This window comes from Triturus cristatus, chromosome 7, assembly GCF_964204655.1.
Source record: "Triturus cristatus chromosome 7, aTriCri1.1, whole genome shotgun sequence".
Taxonomy (NCBI): Eukaryota; Metazoa; Chordata; class Amphibia; order Caudata; family Salamandridae; genus Triturus; species Triturus cristatus.
This window is the reverse complement of record NC_140590.1, coordinates 1,503,527,417-1,503,552,575: the sequence shown is the minus strand read 5'-3', so window position 1 is coordinate 1,503,552,575 and position 25,159 is coordinate 1,503,527,417. Positions and strand designations below refer to the sequence as shown.

Genomic DNA, 25,159 nt, shown 5'->3' with positions numbered 1-25,159 from the left:
AAATGGAAGAACCCTGATTTTAGTTGGCCTCAGAATCACGGCCTCATATGGTAATTGGAGGGAGGGAGAGGAGTGGAAAAATGAGTGGGTAAAGTCTTCAGAGGAGAGAGGAGATCCCCCAGATAGAGAAGTCTCTACTGGATTTGGTGCAGGAAGTACTATTTCTGCTCATTTTTACAGTGACAAGCATGTTGCATTTCATGTACAGAGTAACCATGTCAGTTAATTCCTCACTGGCAGCTGGTATTTTAAGGAGTGCAGCTGAGGATGATCTCCCAAGACTGCTGTGGAGATTGTCTGTCCTGTTGCACCTGCTTTCTCTTGCATCATCTGGTTGTACACCCTCTTGTGAATTGTTATTAGGTGCTTCCACAAAACCTTGACCCATGCAAATATTTACTTGCAGTGCCTCTGGATGACTGCTTGCCACAAATTGTGTACTTGACATATTTTGCTGATACCTACTTTTCCCCAGAAGGTAGAGTAAAGTGCTTCCTCACATCACTTACTTTTCTGCAAGGTGGTGTGTCTTCTTCTTCATCCTCGAGAGGTTGTGGATCCTCATTCTGGACGGACGATGTAGATTCAGCTATTGTCTAAAAGCACAGCACTGCTGCTTCTCACTCCTCCCTCTAGGGACTTTACTGGAGATGTAACTGCCTTTAGATGTTGTTTTCCATGTGGAAGGTTGGGGTCCTCATGTATCCAATCAGAAGGCAAGGTTTGGGTGTGTTTTCACATGAATTAGCAAATTCGGTACGTAAATTTGCAGATTCGCAAAACTGGCAAAATGGGTACAGTTTTTTTAAAACAGATATAGGGTAGTTTATATATATCTGTAAATATGTTCGCACTGATGTTAATGACAAAGGAAGGGTGTGTATATGTGCAATGATCTATAAAAATTGAAAATGAATCCGCAGACACTTGGATTAGTTCTGATCAAGTGATTGGGAGTAAAAACCATAGTGTGGCAGCCTATCTATATTTAAAGACCTGCAAAGGAATCACGGTACCTCAAAAAAATAATTCAAAATACAATTTATTTAATTGCATTAAAAAAACTTCATGAGATTTTTAAATTGTAATACATATACAAGTTTATTTATAACAAAATACCTACAGTATAAAAACAAACCATAATTAATTAAAAGATTTGGAAATAATTGGTAATACGCTTAGTATTAAAAAGAAATCCCACAAATTAACTAAATTTTAACTAAAAAAGAAAAACATTAGAAAGACATAATATATTAGAAATGTCATCTGAAACACCTATGAAATTCACTAAAAAACAAAGATTACAGGGACAGTATAGTTAGGAAATAGTATTTAAAAATCCTTTGAAATTCACTGAAATAAATCAAAGCTACAGAGACATTATAGTTAAGAATAAAGAAAAACTTGACATTCAATGAAAATACTAAAGGTTACAGGGACGTTATGGTTAGGCTTAGATTTAACTTGTACAAAACCATAGAAATTCAGCAGTTAGAGTTATCTGAGCTAACTATAACTCACTCCCCCGCAATGCACTGCTTATGAACTCACATATTAGGTCCCTCATGGTATGGACAGTGACATCACTGATGACATCACCCACTTAACCACTCACACAACACACCCTGTCACACCCCCATACACCCTCTCATACACCCATTTACAAGCCCACACAAGCACTCACTTACGTATTTACAGACCCATAAAACTACTGAACAACACCCAGCCACTCACTCATACAGCCACTCACACCACCGCCCACTCACCCATACCGCCATTCACACTGCCACTGACTCACCCATACAGCTTCTAGCAGAGCTACTCACTCACCCATACAGCCACTCACATATCCATTCATTCATCCACAAAACTATTTACACATCCATTCACACATCAATACAAGCACTCACACAACCATCACTCACTTACACAGCCACTCAAGAAAATACTCACTGAGCAAAACAGTCACTCACACACCCACTCACTTACCCATACATCTACTCAGCCACTCATTTACCCATACAATCATTTGCACACCCGGTCACTCACCCATACAGCCATTCACACACCCACTCCCATATTGATAGTCACACAGCCACTCAGATGACAAATGTTAGAAACAGTATCACTCATTAGTTGTACAAAAGAATAGTAATTTATCTTATGCAGTAGCTTAGAATATATCTTTAAGTCTCAGAAAGGTTTACCAAACACTTACAAAAACTGGATGATGTCATCCGTGATGGCATCAGTGATGCCATTTGAGATTTTGTCAGTGATGTTATCAGTTATTTCACTGACCATATCATGTGTGATGTAATATGTGAGGTCATTAACAATGCAAGTCCAAGTGAACAGGGAAGACTTCTTAGGTATGTACAGGCACTGGTCATTACGTGTTTCCCACCTACATGAAGGCTTTACTGAAACCTATGGTGTTGTGTATCAAGCACCTTGTCTTAACATATCTTTAGTAGATTTATTGTGACATGCATCCAGAGGGCACCTTAGAGGTGCTCCCTCAATACTTACTAGTCTTTTATTGTGCTGGCTGAAACCTTCTAGTCTACCACCACAGACATATTTCTGATTCCCAGCAGGTGAGAGTCTATGCTCTCAGGAGGTCAGTAACAATGCCTGCTCTGGCAGGAGATAGTATCACCTCCTGGAGCAAGATGGCTAGTGCATCTGCATCTCAAGGCCAGAAGCTTCAAAGTCTCTGCCTCCTTTGATAGATGACCCCAGCTACCCCCAGAGTAGTCACATCCCTAAGGTGTGCTGTCTGAAGTGAACGCAAAAATTAGGATTCCACCATCTTGGGTTTAGTGGAATTTAGGACTCTTGAACACCCACTACCCACAGAAAGTGGTCATATAGGGGGTGTAGTGACCCCAAGGGTAAGTGGCCCTTTGGCTGCAACAATTCAATCCCCTTGAAGCCCCTAAATTCAATATTTAGGTGGCCCCCTGACATTAAAAACTCAGATTCACCTGGCATAAAAAGAGGAAGGACCAATAAAAGCCAAAGAAGGGAGAACTTCAGACTACTGGTGAACTTCGGTGACAAACCCTGCCTGCCTTCTCCTATCCCAACAATCACGACATCCTGGCTTGTCCTGCAGCTGTGCATCCTCCAAAAAGCCTTGGAGGGCCTCCAGCACTGACCAAGCCATCAGTATCACCCTTGAAGTTCAGGAGCCACTTCCCTGCCACCTGCAGGAACCGATTGCAACATCCAATTCTTGCTGACCACTGGGTTTACCAATGCAGCAGCCACCCAGGGGGAGGTCACAATGCTCCCAGGGGTCTTATCTGTATCCCCATCAAGTGTGAAGAGGCCAGGACCCCTTAGGAACCACCCTGTATTAATACCAGCAGTACCAAACCCCTTGCAGCAACCAATGCTTGTTTGAAGTACAATCTGGGCTCCCCTGCCGCAATGACTGGCCAGCCAACGAGGTACATCAGCACCATAGAGGGTACCACCAAGAGTGTCCCACCTGTACTGTTTGTCCCCCTTTGCAGGTCAGACCTTGATCCGTGAGTGCCTTTGACGCATGGGACTAGCAGATCAAAACCCCTGCACCCACGCTCCCTGTTTCAGGTCCACAACAACCGACTGTGCCTCCCTGCTCCCAAGACTCTCATGAACTGAGCCCCACATTTGGAGGTCATAGACTTGTCCCTAAGTCCCTCTCTGTGGCCTGTTTCTAGATGCACCCCCCTCCCCTCTTTGCCTACTGTGTGCTCCATGGCAGGTAAACCTAAAATGCTGGTGGTTCTTTGGACCTTCACCCCCTAGTTACTTAAGTTATAAATGGGACCCACGAAATAGGTTTGCAGGGACCTGTATGCAGTATATGTTTCCTTCTCCAATGAAACACATTTGTGTGATAGTTTTACATACCTGTAAGAAAGGGATAACTTGAAAACTACAAACCCAATTACAAAGTCATTTGTGTTTAAATATATACAAATTGGCCTGTTATTTTTCTAAATTTGCCTCGAGTTTCTTCTTGTGTGTGTGTCTCATTTATTGACTCTGTGTGTTTAACAAATGTTTCACACTCTCCTCTGATAAGCCTAAACTGCTTGCCCACACTACCACAAAACAGAGCATTTGGAATTATTAACTTAAGGGCCTTTATGTTTTTTTAAGTGTAGAAGGGCCATGTGGCCCCCCTCCACGCCCCTTATTTAGCCCTGGGAAACCCATCCCACAGGGCCTTATGATTAGGGGTGGGCGGAATTTGCGAAATTAACTTTCGCAAATTATCGTGAAAATGTTTAAAATTATCGCAAACAAGCGGAAATATCGCGAAGATGCGGAAGTTTTTTTCCGGCATGTTCGCGAGATTTTCTGCATGGTTGCGGGTTGCCAACTTACCCAAGTGGTTGCTTGCGGGCGCGGCCATCTTGTTTTGAGTTGTCTCGCGGTGCATGATCGCGAGAAGAAAGACGTGATCGCGCGACGCATGACGTCACTGCGGGCGCGAACTGTCGCGAGACAGCGCAAATGGCTAAAAACAATACAACATCTCATGGAGAACGCGACCGGATCAAGAAAACTTGTCGGCGAACGCAGGGATTCAGGTAAGGCGATCGCGCGCGCGCGAGAATGTATTATTTTACAGCGCGAGCAAGAAACAAATTATCGCCAAGCTGCGGAAACCGGAATTTTTGACATTTTCGCGCTCTCCGCGGAACGCGAAAATGTCAAATTATCGCAATTTCCGCGAACGGAACGAAATTTTCGCCCAGGCCTACTTATGATTTGTAAAGGAGCCCCACCTTTTGAGTTTTATTAAGCCCTGGGATCCCCATCTCCCAGAGCTGTTTTTTATAGGGAAGGAGGGCGACACACCCGCCCCTCCCAGAGCCTCATTGGGCCCTGGAGCCCCCAACCCCTTTGATTCTTTAAGGGGCGTGGGGTCAAGTGGCCCCTTCCTCCAAGCCTTATTAGGCCCTGGAAGCCCACCCACCAGGCTTTTTTTCAATGTGAAAGGAGGTCACAGGTCTTCCTCCCTAAGCCATGATAGGCCCTGGGGAGCTGATGCTCACGGTCAAAAGTTACAAAAAAGGGGAGGTGGGCAATGTGGCCCTCTCCTTAAGTCTCTGTTGATCCTGGGGACTCAATTCCCAGGGTCTTTTGTTTATTTAAAGAGTAGTGGAGCCACAAGGCCCCCCTTTTTGAGCCTTTTAGGCCCTGGGGCCACAACCCCCAGGGCAGGTTATTTTCTTTTAAGGGGAGGAGTGGCATATGGCTCCCCATGGCCCTGAAGACCCCATCCCCCAGGGCCTTTATTTTTTGAATGGGAGTGGGGCCACAGGGCCTCCTTCCTAACCCTGGGAGAAAAGCTTACACAAAAGGAGAGGGTCCTCCCCTACAGCACATACCCGTCACCCTGGAGAGTGGTATGTGCAGAGAAACCACACCTTTGCCATACCCTACAGTGCACGCCTATCACCCTGGAGTGTGGTCTGTGTGGAGAAACCACACTTTCACACTGTGAGAAGTTGACCTGGCACCTAGTTATAGTGAGTACCTTGCACCAGGCCAATTCGACTCTTATGGTAGATAGGTTTAAGACAACCTTTTAAAGAAAGCTATCCTAGTGGTAGCTGTGGAGAGCAGCCTTCGGGCTAAGTCTCAGATGAATGTAAAGTAAGCCTGGGCAAAGCACTACGCTACGCTCACGTAGTTTGTGAAGTTCGCGCTACTTCGCACTACGCAAATTGCACGTAGCACAATGCGAACACGCGTAGCGTAGTGTTGCGTAGTGCTACGGTCATTTTTTGCTTGCTCGCGGTCCTCAACATCAAGTTGCCGACCGCGAGCAAGCAAAATGACATCCCGGCGAGACTTTTTCCTTGTTCGCGATCAGCAACATCAAGTTGGCGATCGCAAGCATGGAAAATAAACCTCCCGGTGAGATTCCCAACGCGAGGAGGTCAGGTTTCTCATTGCAAGTGGTTGCGTATGCTCGCGATCGCTCGAGATGAGAAACTACCAGTTCGCGTTGAGAAAGCTGCCGCTCGAGTAAAAATCTACTCGAGCAGCAGAAAACTACAGCTCGCACTGTGCAAGATGCCATTTTCAATGATTGCACAGTGCCGTTTGCTTGTCCGCACTGTGCAATTATTGAAAACGACATCTGGCACAGTGCGAACAAGGTACTACGCAGTTCGCGAAGTGCTACGCGTAGCTCGCGTAGTGCGAAGTGCACTTTGCGTAGCTTCACGAAGTGCTACTTCGCGAACTACGCCCAGGGTTAATGTAAAGCAGCCTGTTTTACCTTATAATCTCTTGAATTACCAAATGAAAGGACACCACACAGGTATATATATCAAATATATATGTATTTATTTCTAGACACACTCTACTAATCTCTTTATGAGATTAGAAGTCAGGAACACATTCAAATATCAGCATTTCACAATAAGTTAGGCACAAATATGGCTGGGGCCCTAGGGGTGCACCAGACCATATACTAAAAAAGAGATTTAGGAAAGTCGACTTGCAAGGGGACAATGCCTAGGGCCTGTAGAATCGCTGGGGCTTCACTAATCCACCCAAGGCAGGTAAATAAAGAGAGACACGTGCAGTGTGAGTACACAGCCGCGGGTTCCCTATTGGTTTCAATGAAGCAAGTCGCGGTTGGAATTTTAAAGTTTTAGGGTACTTCGAGGAAGTCTACAAGCAAGCCACTTACAAGTTAAGTAATTCGAGGGCAAACACACACGAGGGCACCGGAGTGCAAGAGTTACCTCACCCAGGGAAGCCGGGTGCATAGGTATCTTTTGGTGTCGGGTCACGTCCCTGTTTTCTATAGAAGCCAAAGAAGATTTGCTGCTTGCGAAGACTGGAAAAGTGTCCGATGGAATCCAAGGCTGGATTCAAGATGAAGATGACCTGAAAGCAGAAGGGACAGTGTTCACAGTCACTTGCCAGTGACCCGGGGCCAGGAAGATGGACGCCCACGGAAGTCGGGAGATTTCAGGTGATCATGGGTGTTTCGACTCTTTGCCCACGAGGTCCAGAAGGCATCGACGATGACCAGCAGCTGGATTCGGAGTGTCCCATGACGTCTGCAGCTTACTGAGGTGTCGGCAACCAGATTGGAACCAACAAGCCTTGGTAACAGCAGGTCTTGTGGAAATCGAAGAAAGTCAGCGGTGCAGACCAGCAAGGTCTGAGGGACTCACCCAGCAAGGGTAAGTCAGGGCAGGCCTGGAGGAACCAGGGGAGCCCTTTGGTTTGATGAAGAAGTCTTCAGGGGACCCACAGGCCAGCAGGCAAGGGATCGCAAAGATGCCTCATGAGGAAATGCTTTACAGGAGCCTACGGTCACTCAGGATGGGGTAGGCCTCTGATTTTCGGAGCACAATCTACGGGAGGCTTGGGCCACAAATGGTCCAAGGCACAAGTTCGTGGAACTTCGTGAAGGGGTGGCACTTGACAATAGTGCCCGGTACCCAGGTATTGCGGTTCCTCGTCACTCGTGGGGTCCACTCGCCTCAGCTCTGCTGGGGACTCACAATGGCCATCGAGAAGTCAGGAAATCCATGTCTGGGGCTGCAGGGACTTTGGACTCTGGTGGGAGCGGGAAAGTTTGCGACTGTTGATTCAAGTTTTTGGTGCCTGCCAAGCAGGGAAGTCACTCCTTGACTCCAAGGGAGATTCTTCCATCTTCCAAAGGTAGTGGAACGTCGAAGGGCCAGGATTCTTCTCGTAGATCGTCGTCCAGGGATATCTGATTTGTAATGGCAAGGTTTACCTATCTTATAGTAAAAGAAAGGAAAGTACTAGCTCTATGACCACTCCTCTAGGAGGGTCAGGGGGGTGGGTGTTTACACCCACTTCCCTTTGTCCAGTTTTGTGCCAGAGCAGGGGCTGGTAGCCCCTGAACCAGTTTGAGCTGTCATATGCATAGAGGAGCCTACTGCTCCCCCAGTGCAGGACTTCAAAGCACTCTAAGAGTGCACCCACCCAGCTCCAATACAATAAATCCTGTCTGGAAGGTGGTGACAGCTCCCTGTGAAAGGATGCCTATTGTTGGGCCTCCTCCACTGTGAGTTTCAGTCAGCAGCAGGAGGACAGCCCAGTGTCTGTACTGGTGGCATCCATTTTGTGATGCCAGGGCTCTTTCAGATGTCGTCCCCTCTAGAAGTGTGGGATCATACTCCCACTCCAGTTACTGGTGTGGGGGTATGATTCCAAGTTGTTTGACACCAAAAACGACATGTTTTGATGCAGTCATTCCAAAGTTAGCATTTACCAGGAGGTTATAATGCACTTAAGAGTATATGGTTGAACCGCATCCACAAACAGACACAGGGAATAGACCTTGCCAGCTGCAGAGGGGCCCTGCTCAGGCAGAGGCACCCCCTCACATTGTAAACCAAGCACCCTGCCCTCAGGATTGATAGGACCTGCCTTAGGGGTGACTGGTAGGTTTATATGTGTGTGTATGGTGAGATATAGGAACCTTTACCTCTGTGAGGAGTGCTAACACTACCTCACCCAGGCTGCAGTAGCAGGCCTGTGGTGTCAGATTTAGTCTACTTCCCAGGGGTGGCCTAATACATGCTTCAGCCCCTGGTAGGTCTGTGAAGTACCTATGCCCTTGGTACCTAAGGTACCATATACTAGGGGCTCATAAGGTACCACAGTATCCAATCACTAGTGCATCTAATATGCACTCCAAGTCATTTTAAGGGAGTAAGCAGATAGGCTGGGGTCCTGGATAGCAGGATCCCAGCCAGACTAGTCAAAAACCATTCAAACAACAGGAAGAAATGTGGGGGCAACAATGAAGTCAGATTCCACCTTCCTACACCCACAAACTACAGTGCACACCCATCAGCCTCTGTAGTGTGGTCTGTGCAGAGAAACCACATACCCCATACCCTACAACACACGTCTGTTGCTCTGTGGAGTGGTCTGTGTGGACATATGGTAGTGTGTTAGTTTGTTTTATACTTTACATAGTGACAGGTAAGCATCAAGCTACTTGTACACCTAGGGTCAGATTTAATAACAAGCCACACACTGCAACGCAGCAAGACAATTTGCTGCGCTGCTTTGCATGACAGTAAAAAGGAAGGAATGTGCCATATCTATTTAGATTTGACTCATGTCTGCCCCCTCCCTGCTCTGGAGCACAGTATGCAGCCTAGTGCCAATGCAGGCCCCCTTGCGTCATGATCCAAGGGTGCTTCCATTACAGCCAGGATAATTTTATTGCAGGAAGGGATATATTTTTGCACAAAAGCAATCTTTTGAGGCGTTTTCATCTTTCTATGTGTGATGCAGAATACAGCACACTTAGAAAGAGAAAAAACGAGGAGAATTAAACATATCTCCTCTTGACCCCTCAGTTGGGAAGGCGTAGCATTTTGACGGATTCACAGGTTTACTAATCTTAGTAAATCTGGGAATGCACCAAAATCAATGGGTGGTTGCATGGTAACACCCATGCTTCACCCATGGAATGCCTTACCAGGGCAGTGTAATTCAAAGCAGTGATTTGCTCTGACTTGTGTTGCCCCAGATTTACTAAGTCATGCAGAACTACACAAGGTAAATCCTACTGAGGCACCACCTTGATTGACACCATGACAATGCAAGGGCTTCGTAAATGGGATCCCTAATTTTGTATAGCACCTTCCCATTAATGGATTTAAGGTTTATAACATATAACATTGTGTCCCGAATGTAGGCCCAAAGTAGTTTTGTTTTGGTAAAAGCTTTTCAACAGGGCAAAGTTTTAATGTAGTAGATACACAGGCCCACATTTTGTAAGGGCTTTCATTGTATCTGCATCACATAAGTTAATGCTAGCCAGCACATGCCCTTAAGTGACATTAACTAAGCCACAGAAAGCCAACATTGCATGGCTTGGTAAATCTGGAGTAATGCAAGGCAGCGCAAGTACAATATAATTATAATTCCTAAGTACAATGCCGCTCTAATTTTTGGTTTTTGTTAGTGAATTTCTGAATTTTTTATGCAAAGTAAGATATTTAAATTTGTAACTACAACATCACTTTAACTTTGTTTTTCCCAGTATTTACCGGAAGCGTATTGTTTTGAGTTATACTGGGTCCACCCGTGTGTCTAGACAAAGCTAAACCTTTTTGAAGAATTATAATGATAGCAAATCACGTGTCAGGAGTTGATAGTATTCATTCTACATTGGTTACAATGGTATTTTATCAATCCAATGATGTAATGCTGAGCCTGGAGTTGTAAAAGGCTTTTGTGATTTTACAGGTCGGCATGGATGGCACTGTGCTGTTCCTATGCTTAAAGATTTTTTTGTAGCAATTTCAAGAGGCTATGCCCCTTTCTAGCTCGGAGTGAATGGGACTGTGCTAATCCTATGCTTAAAAACATTACTAGAAAAGCAGATATTTGAGATGAGCACATTGAGAGCGTCGCTGGTGTTGTGAGGTGCTCTATACAGGAGCTGTCCTCCACCTAAATTTGGGAACTACTCAGAGTTCTCAGCTTCTGCTTTGCATAATTTATGCTGCACTCCAAGTCTTAAAGGGCATTATTTTCACTCATACTGGGTGCTCCCTTGTGCCTTGATAATGCTAATTCTCTGTGATGACCTATAATAGTGAAACACGTGTCAGGGATTCCTTTTATTCATTCTAGATTGGCTTGATGGTATGCTACCCATCCAAAGGTGTAACACTGTGCCTGAAATATCTTCCTATCCCCTGGCACTTCAAGAGGTTGTTACTCTTGATAAATCCAAACACCTTGCATTGCTTTCGAGCATAAAATCTTTGCAGGCTGACATTGGATTGCCAGAGACCGGGGATTACAGTTCCTCTGGCACCTTTCCTCTTAATCCTTGGTAAAAGTTTGATATTGGGAGTGGGCCAGCCGCGGCCCGCGGAGGGAGTTCAGTGGGGCGGTAAGGCGGGGCGGGGCGGGGGAGGGGCAGGGTGGGGGGTTCTAAAAACCGGAATATGGATAATTGCAGGTAAGTAAACAATTACATAAATAAAACGAATTTCGTAGCGCGCGCTGCATCGCAAAATGCGATGCAGCGCGCGCTACGAAATTCGTTTTATTTATGTAATTGTTTACTTACCTGCAATTATCCATATTCCGGTTTTTAGAGGATAATTGCAGGTAAGTAAACAATTACATAAATAAAACGAATTTCGTAGCGCGCGCTGCATCGCAAAATGCGATGCAGCGCGCGCTACGAAATTCGTTTTATTTATGTAATTGTTTACTTACCTGCAATTATCCATATTCCGGTTTTTAGAACCCCCAACCCTGCCCCTCCCCCGCCCCGCCTTACCGCCCCACGGAACTCCCTCCACGGGCCGCGGCTGGAGTGGGCCAGGCAACTTTAGTACAAATTGACGACAGGTGGTTGTCTGACAATTTAATTTTGGGATTTCAAATGTAAATGTAAATGTAAATGTAGTAGACTTGTAAAGCGCACAGCTGCCCCAGCAACGGGGCGTCCCGGCGCTGTAGACCGCTGGGGAACCCGTCCTGGCTATCCCTGTGAGATGGTCCCTTTCTGGGTATCTCCAAGGTGAAACCAGGCATCCCCAGCGTCTGTGGGGGGCCGTTGTAGAGATGAGGCAAGCTTAATGCCCAGAGTTGCCGAGTGTGTTCCTGGTTAGAGTAGGTACCGAGGCGAGAATTATCGAGTCCGTTTTGACCTTGGTCCACGACCCTGCCGCATCGGGAATTGAACCCTGGTCCCTGGCCGATTCTCTGCTTACGGGTCTGCCGCCTCTAACTAGTGAGCTACACCTCTCCAAATCTGACTCTGTATTTGAGGACTACCTTGATACCATTCTGGTCCCAAATGAAAGGATATTGTGTGTACAGTTCAGGTTGGGCACTCTTGCTCTCAATACGTTTGTAAGCAGATGGCCTAATTTTATCCCTGTATCTAATTGTTGCCCTTGTTGTGTGGTTATGAAAGAGACTGTTGCCCTTGGGATGTTTGCATGCCCAGCCTGCAGAATTCCTCTGAAAAAATGGCTAAAACCTGCCTGCAGGGGACTGGGCACACAGAACCATCAAGTTGCCCTAAGGATTTTGAGGTCTGATCCGTGCCCCTAGCATGCTTGTACTGTGGTTAAATTTCTGGGGCACGTGTGGGTATTAGGAGGAATTTCCTTGCAAATGAATGATTTAAACCTTGTAAAGATAATCCAATTTTAACTTGATAATTGTCTTTGTACTGGGTGAAATGCCCAAAATGTGCAGCAATTATAGTTTTATTTATTAGGTTGTCTGTAATTATGCATATTTGTTATCTGTTCTACATTTTTTATCTGTATTTATTTGGATGCTACAGTTTTGATAGCATGTGGTTGCCGAAACAAAGTTTACTACTACTACTACAGGAGCTGTCCACCACCCAACTAGGGAACTAACCAGTATTTTCTGCTTCTTTTTTGCATAATTTATGTAGCACTCTAAGCTCAAATGGGTATTGTTTTGACTTATACTGGGTGCTCCCTTGTGCCTGTACAAAGCTAAACCTCTTGGAACAGCTATAATGATAGTAAAATACATGCCAGAGGTTGTGTGTATTCATTCCAGGTTGGCTTGGATGGTGTTTTACCAATCCAAAGCTGTAATACTGTGTCTAGGGTGGTAATAGGCTTTTGTCATTTTACAGCTCACCGTGGAGGGCACTGTGTTAATCCTATGCTTAAAGACTTTGCTGTAGGAATGGCAAAAGACTTTGCAGCACATTTACTAAACTAACAACCAACTCACCGCAGCAGCCAAAAACACTGCAATGTGTTGTGTGAGCAGGAGAGCACCTTATCTGCAGAGATGTGGCATGCTCTTCCCCTCTCCCTAACGCTGGTGCAGAGTTTTGCTGCCATGCCCCACGCACACATCTTTACACCATTGTGCAAGGATGTGTTTTAGAGTCTATCATAGGTAAAGGTACCTAGCCATAGGCTTTGGAATTACATTTTGTAGTGTATGAATAGGACTACCATAGTACCACTTTACATGCTAGAAAATGCAGATTGTGAATCGGCCCAAAAGTATATTTATGGAAGTTACCAAACTTCCGTGATTACACCATATAATTTTGCGATTAACTCATTTATATAATTCACTTTGTAAATATAACATTTCACTGCATTGCTGTTATTTACATAACTGTTTGCTCCCTTAATTATTGTAACATATTCTCATGACGCAGGCATCTTTTCCAGTTTTTTCTCAACTTGTCTGTTTATTTTATTAAACCACTATGATTATCATATATATTATCTATCGATTACAGTTTTTGAAATAGCTCTCCTCCTCTCCACGTTGTGCTGAAAAGGACAATGACAGATCCAGCGATTGTCTAAGAATTCAGATTTATTTTACATATCAGTAGGCTAGAGTGGGCAGCGTTGAGCGGATCTTGGTTTGTAAGACTTCAAATTCCGGAAGTTATTTGGTCTGTCGGCAAGGCTGTGCAAATTAATTTTTGCAGTGCCTGCACAGGGCACTGTGCTTTGCTCTACATCACTGCTCGTATAGAGCTTCAATTTTCAGAATTGTGGCTGGTCACAATGGAATATATTTATTTGGACGATGGGCCCGATATTATAAGGGAAAGGGGCGGGTGCCTGCATTAAAACAAGTTTCCGGCAAAAATTTCACTGATTCTTTGTCGTTCACAGACTTTGGAGCATTCATTTCATTCTCTATATTTTTGTTAAAAGTACAATGACAGATTCTGAACATTTCCTACAATCAGACTTTGATTTAAATAGCTGTCAGAGCGCCCAGGCTTGATTGGTTCTCCCTTTTGCAATTCTTCAGTGTCCTGAAGGCAGTTTGACTGCGGATTCATCTGTGCACATTCATTTTTCCATACCTGTGCTGGCCATTGTGCTTTTGTGCACTTCACTGTACATATAAAGTATGAAACTGCAGAAATGAAAGTCCTGTGCCTGGCTGGAAGGTGTATGGTTTAATTGAAGCACTAAGACAAATATTACAACGAAAAATGTGTCTCCTGTCCTTAACTTTATAGCTATAAAAATAATAGATATATGAATGTGAACTTCCTTATCAGCATGATAAGACATGATGGTTGATTCACAAAAGTATTTACGAGTAAAGGAAGTTGCACTACAGGAGTATTCTTTGGCATACTCCAGCATGTCTGTGTCATTCGGCTTGAAACCTCCAACACCCAGGTGATAAAAGTGCAAAGAGAGCACAGTCCTCTCTATTTGTACTAAATCTATGTGAATATTTTCAGAATCCTATTTTGTTCCCCCTTTACATCTTTTTGGATCATTTTACCAAGGATTGTAAGCATATGTTAAACAATACTACAGGGATACTAATTTATGTAATCCCAAAGGCCATTTAAATAGCCCCCATATAGTATAAACATAATACATCATTCCTTTCATTGATTGAATACCAAAAGACATTTTGTTTGTCTCCCTGTTTCTAACAGGTTTTGTACATTAACCTCTCAGCTCTCAAGGTCATGCTTTTCGAGATTGTTTTTCTTAGCATCTCATTGTCTTCCTGTAGCTACCTCAGCTCTGGGGGAAGGAGAGGAAGTTCACCTTGCTCCATGCCCTTGCAGAACAGATCCTCTTACACGAGCCTGATCTGACACAATTTCCATTGGAGCTGACAGAATTTGAAGCTGTTCCTGGAGGTGTGTATATAAAAAAAATGCCAATGCATTTATAAGACAGATAACTCAACACACAGTCTCTCTCAATCATGCCTTTACTCTGTCTTGTATTCCCTTCCTTTCTAGCTTCCATTAAAGGCCTCAATGCTGAAGTGGACGGTATGTACAACTATTGAGTCCAATCACAGATTGATTGTTTTTATATTGACCTGAAAAGCATTGATTCAATTCATGGAGCGAAATAATGAATAGTTTTATTGATTAGAGTGAACGACCTGCACAAATGCATTTGTGAATATGTGTAAATTGAATTTACCACAATGAAAAAGCTGACTTTATTATAACTTGCACCTTCTCAATGCACTTGTTATAACCTTGCATATGACACCATTTATGACACCTTAATTGAGATGATTTCTTAGAAGACAGGGAATGGTAGAGTCACAAGTTATAATTAATGTAGTATAGCGAGTGAGGTGAGAACACAGTGTACAGAGGTGCATGACTTATAGTGATTTGAAGGTGGTCTGTTAAGTTAAACTGTAATTTATCAGTAACACTGTGTACGTATGTACGTGATTTATAGTAATTTTAAGGTGGTGTGTAAATTCTAAGTTTAATTTCTAATGATAACTTTAGAAATACTAATATTTATTTAGTTTAAGTATGATTTGCATGGAAAGAATAAATTAAGGTCTCCTAACTATATCTTCTCTAACCTCTGTTTTGAGAATATATGGATATATATATATATATATATATATATATATATATATATATATATATATATGTTCGCCAAAATTTTGCTTCTTACTGGATACCTAGGCCCATGGACAGCTGGTGCGTGATGCCGGCGAAGCCTCCGGCCGTATTAATCCCAAATTTGTAAAACAGATGACACGCACACTCAGGAGATAACGCTTGGCGTTATCTCCTGAGTGTGCGTGTCATCTGTTTTACGAATTTGGGATATATATATATATATATATATATATATATATATATATATATATATATATATATATATATATATATATATATATATATAATATATATATATGTAACCTACTAGAGGTTGCCAGTATGTAGTCATAGTGAGGACCTAGTTTCCACAGGAAAAGAGTGATTTTACTTGCCTATATCTTTGGCGTTGTTTGACGAATCTTCTCAAAATGTTACCAAAATTTAGATATGACTATAGCACGAACTGCTGGAAGGAATTACACCAAATTTGGGAGAAAGTTAGCTCTTGGTCCACAAAGAGTGCTTTTTGTTATTTGGTGTTAATTCGTTAAGTAGTTTTAGAGTTAATAAAACAAAACCAAAGTTGTAAACCTAGGTACGTACGCTAACCCTCCGCAAATCCTCACAATTTCATGCAGAGACCTGATTGGCTGCCAACACTTCAACCAGGAAGTTTTGGCAGCCATCTTGGGACTCGGACTCAGAGAGAGGGGCAGGGTAGGAATTCCCTGACCATTAGGCCTGGTGCTGGGGACCCCGAGGGACCCGACAGGGCCCAAACATTTTTAAAAAACATGTTGTGGCAAAAATCGCAACAGATTTACAAATTTATGGCAAAAATGTTTTTAAAAACAAGCACTGTCTCCCGTGCTTCTTTTCACTTTAGCCCCGTGTGGACCAGGTTCTGGGGCATGAGAATTTTTTATTTAAATAAAAAAAGGGGGCACACGGGCCCCACTCCTAGGGGTCTCTTTAGCCCTGGGACCACCACCTCCCGAGGCTTTAATTTAATATAGGAGGAGTGGCTACGCGAACCCCTCTATTCGGCTTATTAAGTGCCGGCGGACCACCATCTCCCCGGGGCATCATTTAATAAAGGAGAAGGGGCAATATGGATACCCCTCTTGGGTCTTTAATATGCCCTGGGGACCACCACCTCCCTGGAGGCTTAACTTATTTAATTTGGGCCTCAGGGAGCACCAGCTCCTCGGGGCTAGATACTGAACTAGGAGTGGCCAGCTCATGCAAAGTAAAGGAGGGGGGCTGCATAGATCCCTTCCTGGAGCCAATTATTGCACTCTGGACCATCACCCTCCAGGGCCACTCCCTATGTCTTGGGGTGCCCACCCCCAGGACATAGCTGTCTCCTTGTGCTTGGCAGGAGCTTTGACAGCTCCTGCCAAGTGTGAGCAAACACTGACTCCACTCCCAGCAAGTGGGAGCGGTCAAACTGATCCCGCTTTCTGGGAGCGGAGTTTTCATCTGTTTCCCTGCTTGATGTCATGTGGGAAGGGACACAGAGGAAAGGATTGTTCCCACTTGCAGGAGCAGCATTTTTGGCTGCTCCCTACGTATGGGACCATTGCCAGCTCCCACTGAAGGTGGGGAGCTGACAGGGACTGCAGGGGCATTAAGGCTTTACCTGCAGTCTCCAACAGTGGTCACTGGAGCACAAGCCCGCGCCCCAGGGGATGTTGTCCAGGGGCCAAAATCAGCCTGGGAGGGGGGCTGCGTGGCCCCCTCCCCCATAAACTATTGGCCAACCTCTGGCCTTTGGGGTCCCTGGGTCCAAAATCAGCCTCCCTCCCTATTAAAATGTGGCAGGCCGTTTTGGGCCTGATGCTCATATCACAAAATTAAACTTAAACGGGAAGCACTTACAAATATAAACATAGCAGGTGCCCCAGTTGACGCTCCACTTCTGTAAATGACAAATGATTTGGACCTCCTGGACTTGACGAAAGCAAAGCAAGTTTGTTTTCGAACAGCTCTGCCAAGTACCAGCATTAGAGCTTAGACTAACGTATTTCAGTGCTGGTGTATGCATTACCACACTGAAATGCTCAGCCATGCTCTATTAGTAGCTCCTAATAGCAACACTGAGATACTGCCAAAGCTCTATGGGATATTGGGCATTCAGCCAGAGTTCTTGCCCTGAGCTGCTGCTTCAGACAATAATAGAGGGGCCAAAGTTGTGTAGGGATGACCAGTTGCTGTGGTAATGTCCCAGGCCTAGCTATATTGTTTTTACAATTAATTATTTTACAAGGCTGCAGCCTTCGTGCTAAGCCTGCACTTCACTTGTAGCCATGAGATGTTATTGTCGCAGGGAAATTCATCATAAGCATAAACAGACAGTCTCCAGGCCCAGCCATGTGGAACCGGCACCTTTCCAAGACCACAAATGTTTGCAGAGCTGGGCTGCAGGCTATTCGAAAGGCTTTTTTTCTGCACAGCCACGCCAAGCCCAAATAGGGTGGCACTGGGTGCACCTTGGGGCCCATGCTGGACTCCGGTGGTCATTTATAAAGTGCAACTCAAAGCAGTGAACGGCTGCTGTGCATCCCAGCCTATATTTAATCATCAGCTGGCAAGCTCAAATAATTGAATTAAAGTATGACCTCTTGGGCTGGTCCCTTTTGGAGGACTTTGTTGTATTTGCGTCTTATGTATACTTTTTTTTTTTTTTCGTTTTCCTTTAATTGTAAATTCTCTTTTATTCTTATTGTACTGTATCTTTCATGATGTAACAATCGAATAAAGATTTGTTGAAGATGATGATGATGAATTAAAGTATGTCCTGTGCATTTGCCCAGGGTCCTGCAGATTTCCGGTCATGATCATTTTACTGATTGTTGATCAGTTGTTCACCTGCACAAGGGTCCCAATGACACTTGGTGACAGCAAAGTGAGATAAAGTGGTGGCCATTGCAGCCTTCCTCAGCACGGTGCTTAGGACACAGATGCAGCAGTCTCTCTCTCTTTCTTTGCCTGACCCAGACACTTTAAGAAGCTCTATAAGGTAGCTGCAATGGAACAGCGCTCAATCTGAGGCCAGCTCTGGCAGGCCAGGCCCAGCTTCTTCTTATGAAGTAATTAGGAGAGCATGGCTGATGGACCCCAGCCACATCTCAACTTGGTAGTGAGTCACAGGTGATCTGAACCCTCTGAATGTGAATGGGGTTAACAAGGATTGTGGGTGTGAATGAAGTTAGTTCTGATGGATATGTGGTGTTTGAATGAACTGGGTGGGGCTGGCTGGTCGAGACTGGGAATGCAGCTCTAGGGTACTGGGTAAAACCAGGCTGGTTCACATGTATGTTAATGGGGCTAAAATGCACTGGACAGGGCCATACTTGTTCTAGTGTAAACATTCTTCAACTGGCTGGGATGACTCTAAGTGATTTAAATGCAGTTAGAGTGTGTTCAGAAGAATTACATTTATATTTGACCGATATACATCAGGACTGAATACACTGGGCAGGGCTGAATGGTTCTGATAATGTGAATTAAGCTAGAATGGACTGGATTGGGTCAGGCTACTTATGGTGCCTGTTAATGGGTTAGAATAGACTATGTTGTGTCAGGCTCATTCTGCTCCTTGTGAATGGGGATTAAAGTACACCATGTAGAGTTAGGCTAGTGCATCTGATTGCTCCAAAACGTTAGAATTTCTGATATTTAGTCCTTTACATAGTCTTCATTGCTTGGTTTCACTTGTGTGAAAATGTTGTACAAAGTTCGCCAATTAGGTATTATAATGTCACTCATACATATACTAAAACCATGGAAATGACCCATATATGCAATCTAAAAGCTTGGCAGCTATTAACTTCTTATTGCTCAAAAAGGTGGATTGTCTGATATGTATCTCTTTCAGTAGACTTCATTGCTTAGTTTACTTGCAAGAAAGTGTCACTGTAAGTGACACACATTAGGCAGTTGAGTGTCACTCATAATTACACTGAAACCATGTAAATGTCACTCATATGTAATCTGAAAACTTGACAGCCATGGTTTTCTCAGAAATTCCACATTGAAAGATGTTCTGAAATGCTTTGTGGAGGTGAATGCATCATTGATCAATTCGAGCACAATCTGTAGTGACTGTCACAAGTGTGTTCTTTCTTGTCCTTAAATGGTGAGAGCAGAGTCCATGGTTCTCCCTTTAAATTACTACGCCCATTCAAATGTACATAATCACTTGGGAGGTTCATCCACGTGCCTCCGCCCACCTTGGAAGTATGCAAAGATCTTCCTACCTTTTCCCAGGATGCTGAACAGAAGCAGCACCTTGTGCGTTTTTCACCGACTTTAATAACACATTGTTGATGCCGAGGAAAATTATGACATTTTCACCAAAGAAAGAAGCACTTATTTCATATAGTTAGGAAGAAGGACCCTTGTTTAGTGGAGATTTACCTCTTTGTACTCGCATTGTCTCCTCTATAGGAAGATTCATGTTATCTAAATTTTTGGATAAAGATGAACGAGGAACTATCACATTGCTAAAATGCACACAAGGTCACTCGTGACATTTCCTTGTGATCCATTATGCAGCTGTAGTGTAGAATACGCACTGGGCATTTACACAAGAAGGTAGCAATTAGTAATTAACAAGTAGAAAGTACTCAACTTTGGTAGATATTTTTTGAAAAACTGTGGACTCTTTTTGAATAAAGGGGAAGGTGTGGTTCTGTTGTGGCACAGTTACTGATACAGTTACTGACACACTCACACAGACAGTTAGATATCCATTCACTCACTCAGGCTCTCACACACCCACTGACAGACCCACTCAGACACTGATGTACACACTCACTGACCCACTCAGCTACTCTCACATGCTCTCATAGACCCACTCAGGCACTCATGCCCCCACTCACAGACCCACTCAGACATGTACATCCACTCACAGACCAACTCAGACACTCATGCACTCACTTATAGAACCACTCATACTCTCTTATACCCTCTCAAAGAACTACTCAGTGACTTATGAACCGACTCACAGACCCACTCAGATACTCACACACCCACTCATAGATCCTCTCAGAGACTCACACACCCACTCCCAAACCCACTCAGGCACTCCCATACCCACTCACAAACCACTCAGGCACTCACTAAGGTACTCATGAACCCACATAGACACCAACACAGACACTCACTGACAGCGTGTCCCCCTACCCAAATAATATTTTTTTCAACACCAGGGGATGGGGTCCCTGGGATTAATAGTGACTGGGGAAGGAGGGCTGCACACACTTCACCTCCTTTTTAAAAACCTGGGTCCCGGGTCCCTGTAGCCAGTAGTTGTTTGGTGAAGGGTAATCATGACCCCCTTTCCCAGTGTTGAGTTGACAGTTTGTGGGGGAGTTAGACAAAGCCCTGGCCTAACCTCACACTGCACATTAGCAGAAGATTTGCATGGCAAGGGGTTTCTTAAGTGCGAGGAGCCAGCTGCAGGCCATGCAATGCAACCAACCCCCAGCCTCATGGCGTTTGGCTTTATATATTGTAATAAAATATTGTTGTTTGAGATGTCATCATTAATGCCATAAATGATGTCATTGAATATGTCACGAGTGATGCCATATGTTTGGTCATAAGCAGCGCATGACGGGGGGAAAGTAATAGTTAGCTGTGTTTTTTTTAGTTCAAAACTGTTTGAAATTTAGTTTCTGGGTGGCAGAGGTATGCACCCTTTCCAAGCAGGAACCACATTCCTAGTCAGAGTAAGTCAGAAACACACCCTTATTTGATATGTACTTACCCCCTGGTAGCTTGGCACAGAGCAGTCAGGCTTAACTTAAGAGGCAATGTGTAAAGTATTTGTGAAATACTTCAAACAGTAAGGCAGTAAAACAGCACACAAAAAGATACCACACCTGGTTCGAAAAATAAAGCTTAATTTGATAAACAAAACAAGCTTAAAACAACAAAAATTATAGACCATAAAAGTAACAATATACAGTACAGGTAAATAATTCAATATCAAAATTCAAGCTTTAAAACAAAACATTAAAAATCCACAATTTACACAACTACATCAATATCAACACAAATTGAAAACTATACAGTCATACTACACAGTTTCCTAACAAAAAGAGCAACATTAGGTACCCACTGTCAATGAGCAGGCCGACACCAGAGTTGGAAGGGAGAGAGATAGAATTTTGCGCCAGATAGACCAAATGCTCTCATGTTATTTGATGATTGAGAACAGTATAACTGAAGATATAGCAGCTGTACAAATTCCTAATGTTACCCTGTAACATCTGACACATAGAGAACGACATAAAGGGACTATACAGCACCTTCGCTGTTTACCATATTTCAGGCAAGAGAATAATAAATCTATCAATTTATCAGCTCCTCTACATATAGGACCAGATTTATTACCCTCATGATTATCTTTCCATTTTCCTGTGACTGTAGCTAATGGCAAAATCCTCATCCTAAACTTAATATATAATGTTTTAGCAAAGGGGAAATCAATTTTATCTAGATAGTTTTTTAAAAAAACAGGAATGGTTTGAATTTGATAAATAGTTCTGTTGGCTTCCCCAAATCTGACTGATGTAACAGTACAAGCTTCTTCTGTTCCTAGAAGGTAGCCTTCAGCTTTTTTATAGTGATTGGGGAGATAGTATGTAGATCCTGTCAGTGCTCTTGCAGACCAAGTGAATAGCAAGTCTGTTTTACAAAGTTTTGTCATGGTAATTTCCTCCCGCCCTGGACCCTAACCAGGAAAATTTTTAGTCCCTCGCTGTAAATGGCCAATTCTGGGGTTCACCAAATTCAAAACCAATGCAATATTGGTATCAGCTGAATTAAATTTGCTATAGACTGACTCCCTAAATCATTTAAAAAAAACTAGAGGGTAGCTTTGGGGAATTTAGATCATCCTCCTCAGGATATTATTCTCTACCACTTACAGAGTATCCTCTGTTGCCTCACAATTCTGAACAATAAGTAGCAGAAGCCACAGTTTGAGCCCTCCAAACCTCAAGTATTGGGGAAACTGGGTGAAGGGATGACATATTAGCACGTTTTAGTGTAGCTGCTGCTCAGTTTTTCAGTATTAAAGTGCTTTTAGTGACTTGATTTCTCCAAGAATTGGTGCTAGACAGTCGGACACCAAGGTAATAAAATTCATAAAATCTTTCAAGCTTCTCTCCTTCTAGGGATATAGTCCCTCTAAAACCCCTGTGAGGATGAATAGCCATAATTTTGTTTTTGCTTTCATTGATCGTAATGTCATGGTCCAAGCAAAATAAAGAAAATCTTTGCAAGAGCGTTTCAAGTCCTTGAAGAATCTTGGATATTAACAGCATGTCATCTGTGAACAACAATGCTGGTATTTTAATTCTCCCAAGAACAGGAGAGTCGGTGTCACAGGTCCCTAGCTAGTCAATACACCCATTAATAAACAACAGGAACAGCGTGGGGGCAAGTACGCAGCCTTGCTGTGTTCCTCTGACAACCCCAAAAGGGACAGTAGATCTTCCATTTTTACCCCAGCGAACTTGGGCAACATTTTCACAGTGAAGCCACACAATAATAGAAAGAAGAGGCTTGGCAGGCCCAGACTCCTAAGCGTGCACCACAATCTATCTCTTGGGACCATATCAAATGCTACTTTGAGATCTATAAATGTCGCATAGAGGTTACCCCTACCCAGGTCCACCTCTTTCCACCTCAAAAGTTGCAAACAAAAGACCTGGTCAACCATACTGGTCTCAGGGTGAAATCCTGCCTGAAATTGGGTCAAAACCTTATATTCTTCGGTCAATGAAAGCAACCAATATAGAATTGCCTCACATAATTTTGTTTAGGTCGAGTCAATTAAGCTAATAGGTTGGTAATTCGCCGGATCCAGTTTTGAGCCTTTTTTATGAATAGGGATAATCTCTGCTCCCTTCAATGACTTAGGTATATCCCCTCCAGCCTTCACGACATTAGCAATGCTAGTGAGATACAGTACTCAAATAGATGGTTCTGATATAAAAATAGTGGCTGGGGTTCGATCCAGGCCAGAGGCCTTTTTTGGTTTTTAGGATTCTGAAGTAGATTTTATTTCCAAGGGGCAGAAAAACCCATCAGCAAGTAGGGTGTCAGAAATAAAAGAGGACGGGCAGAGAGTTAGAGCAAAACTGAGACCAGACTTGTCCATAAGCTCACAATTAATATGATTGGGTAGGGAATGGTGTAGGGTTATAAAATGAGTCGCCCAAACTGGAGGAAAGATTCTGGCTTTGTATAACAGACTTAGCCCCCATGGGAAATTATGTGCAAAAAATATTTTTGGTTACCTGATCGCACAGCAGATAATAAATCCCTTGAGATGGCTGTAACCCAGCTAGATTTTGTTTTTTTTTAACAGATTTATAAGCAGCTGTCTTAACATCTTGAACAATCCCCCCCCATTAAGAAATCCCATAAGGAGACTTTTTGCCACCCTACAATCTTTATTGTACCATGAGGGATCTGATGTTGTGATGCAGTTCTGGTAGGAGGAAGGTTTAGTAAAAACTGCACCCAATATATGTTGTGAGTTAAATCTGGATCAGCCAAGAATGTGAGACTGGGGATCAAATCCTGATGTAAATTAGTGTGGAGGTCTTGATTTTCCACTAGATGCTCCCGCTTTGAAGGAGGGTACCCCACAAGCATAGAGTCTTGGGCCGTAGAGGCCCTGGGTCCCTACAGCTTCCCAGGAGCCCACCGTGCCCAGCTCATTCCAGTGCAGCATGGGGGGCCTCCCGTTGTGTTCCAGTGACAATTCCCGGTATGTTGATGCAGCATGGGCTCACAGTACTGCCTGTAACTGCCGCTCCATTGTAGTCCCTCGTGGCTCTTGGCCCTTCAGGCAGGATAGTTCACTGGTATGTAACAGTATATAAAAGCAATATGTTTTCCTAAGCTAGGGATGGACACTCCCAAAGAAGTCCAGACTTCTGGTTCTGCTTCTCAGCATGGGTTAGCAGTGGGCTCTCTTTAAGTGCAGGGAAGGGAACTGTTTGAGGCTGTGTCATCACAAAACCAAACGTTCTGCTCTTAATGAGACCAAGGATGTACAGGTCAGGCCATTGTCAAGAAATCCAATAAGTAGAACCCGAGTTCTGAATTTTTAAAAGATAACTGAAATGTAGTGATAAAAAACATAAAGAGCCAACCGGGGCTATCTGATCATGCTCGACTGTGTCAAATAAAAAAGTTCTGAACCTTGTTTGCATCGATTACAAGCAGTGCCTAATTTGAGCTGGTGGTTTCCGGTACTCGGCACCAGCACTTAATTGTCATTACTGGGGCTTGGGACAGTCTTCCACAAGATGGCTCTGGCTGGCTAATTTAGAGATGATCACAACAATAGTTAATTACGAATTCAATGTACATTAAAAATTACTAATGTTAGCCGCCCAGGTCATTCTTATAGCTTTGTGGCCCTGGAATAGTTTGAATTGTTAGTGGTTGTGTTGTTACTATCATTGGCAGTGCTGGGAAGGGCAATGTGTGGTGCAAGCTGGAGTGGCCTCCTGACTAGAGCCCTGGCACATATTTTTTTTACAAATCCAGTCCTGACTTCAAGGGAGATGCGAGGAGCAGAGGAAGCAATGTGTTGTCGATCCTTAGGATGGAAGCGATACGTCAGCTCCGAGCCTTGCAAAGTCAGAGATAACATCGGAGATGGATGTGATGTGCAGCTGGCGATGCAATGTACACGATCCCATAGTTTCCTAT

General features: G+C 43.7%; 1 protein-coding gene across 1 annotated transcript in view; it reads left to right on the top strand.

Moving 5' to 3' along the window:
• Positions 1-25,159, top strand: part of LOC146812254 (formin-H-like) — a 637,557-nt gene that overhangs the window by 587,469 nt on the left and 24,929 nt on the right. The window contains exons 12-13 of the mRNA XM_085614569.1: positions 14,560-14,689; positions 14,795-14,827. Of these exons, the coding sequence (XP_085470695.1) occupies positions 14,560-14,689; positions 14,795-14,827 (163 nt within the window). The remainder of the gene's footprint in view (positions 1-14,559; positions 14,690-14,794; positions 14,828-25,159) is intronic.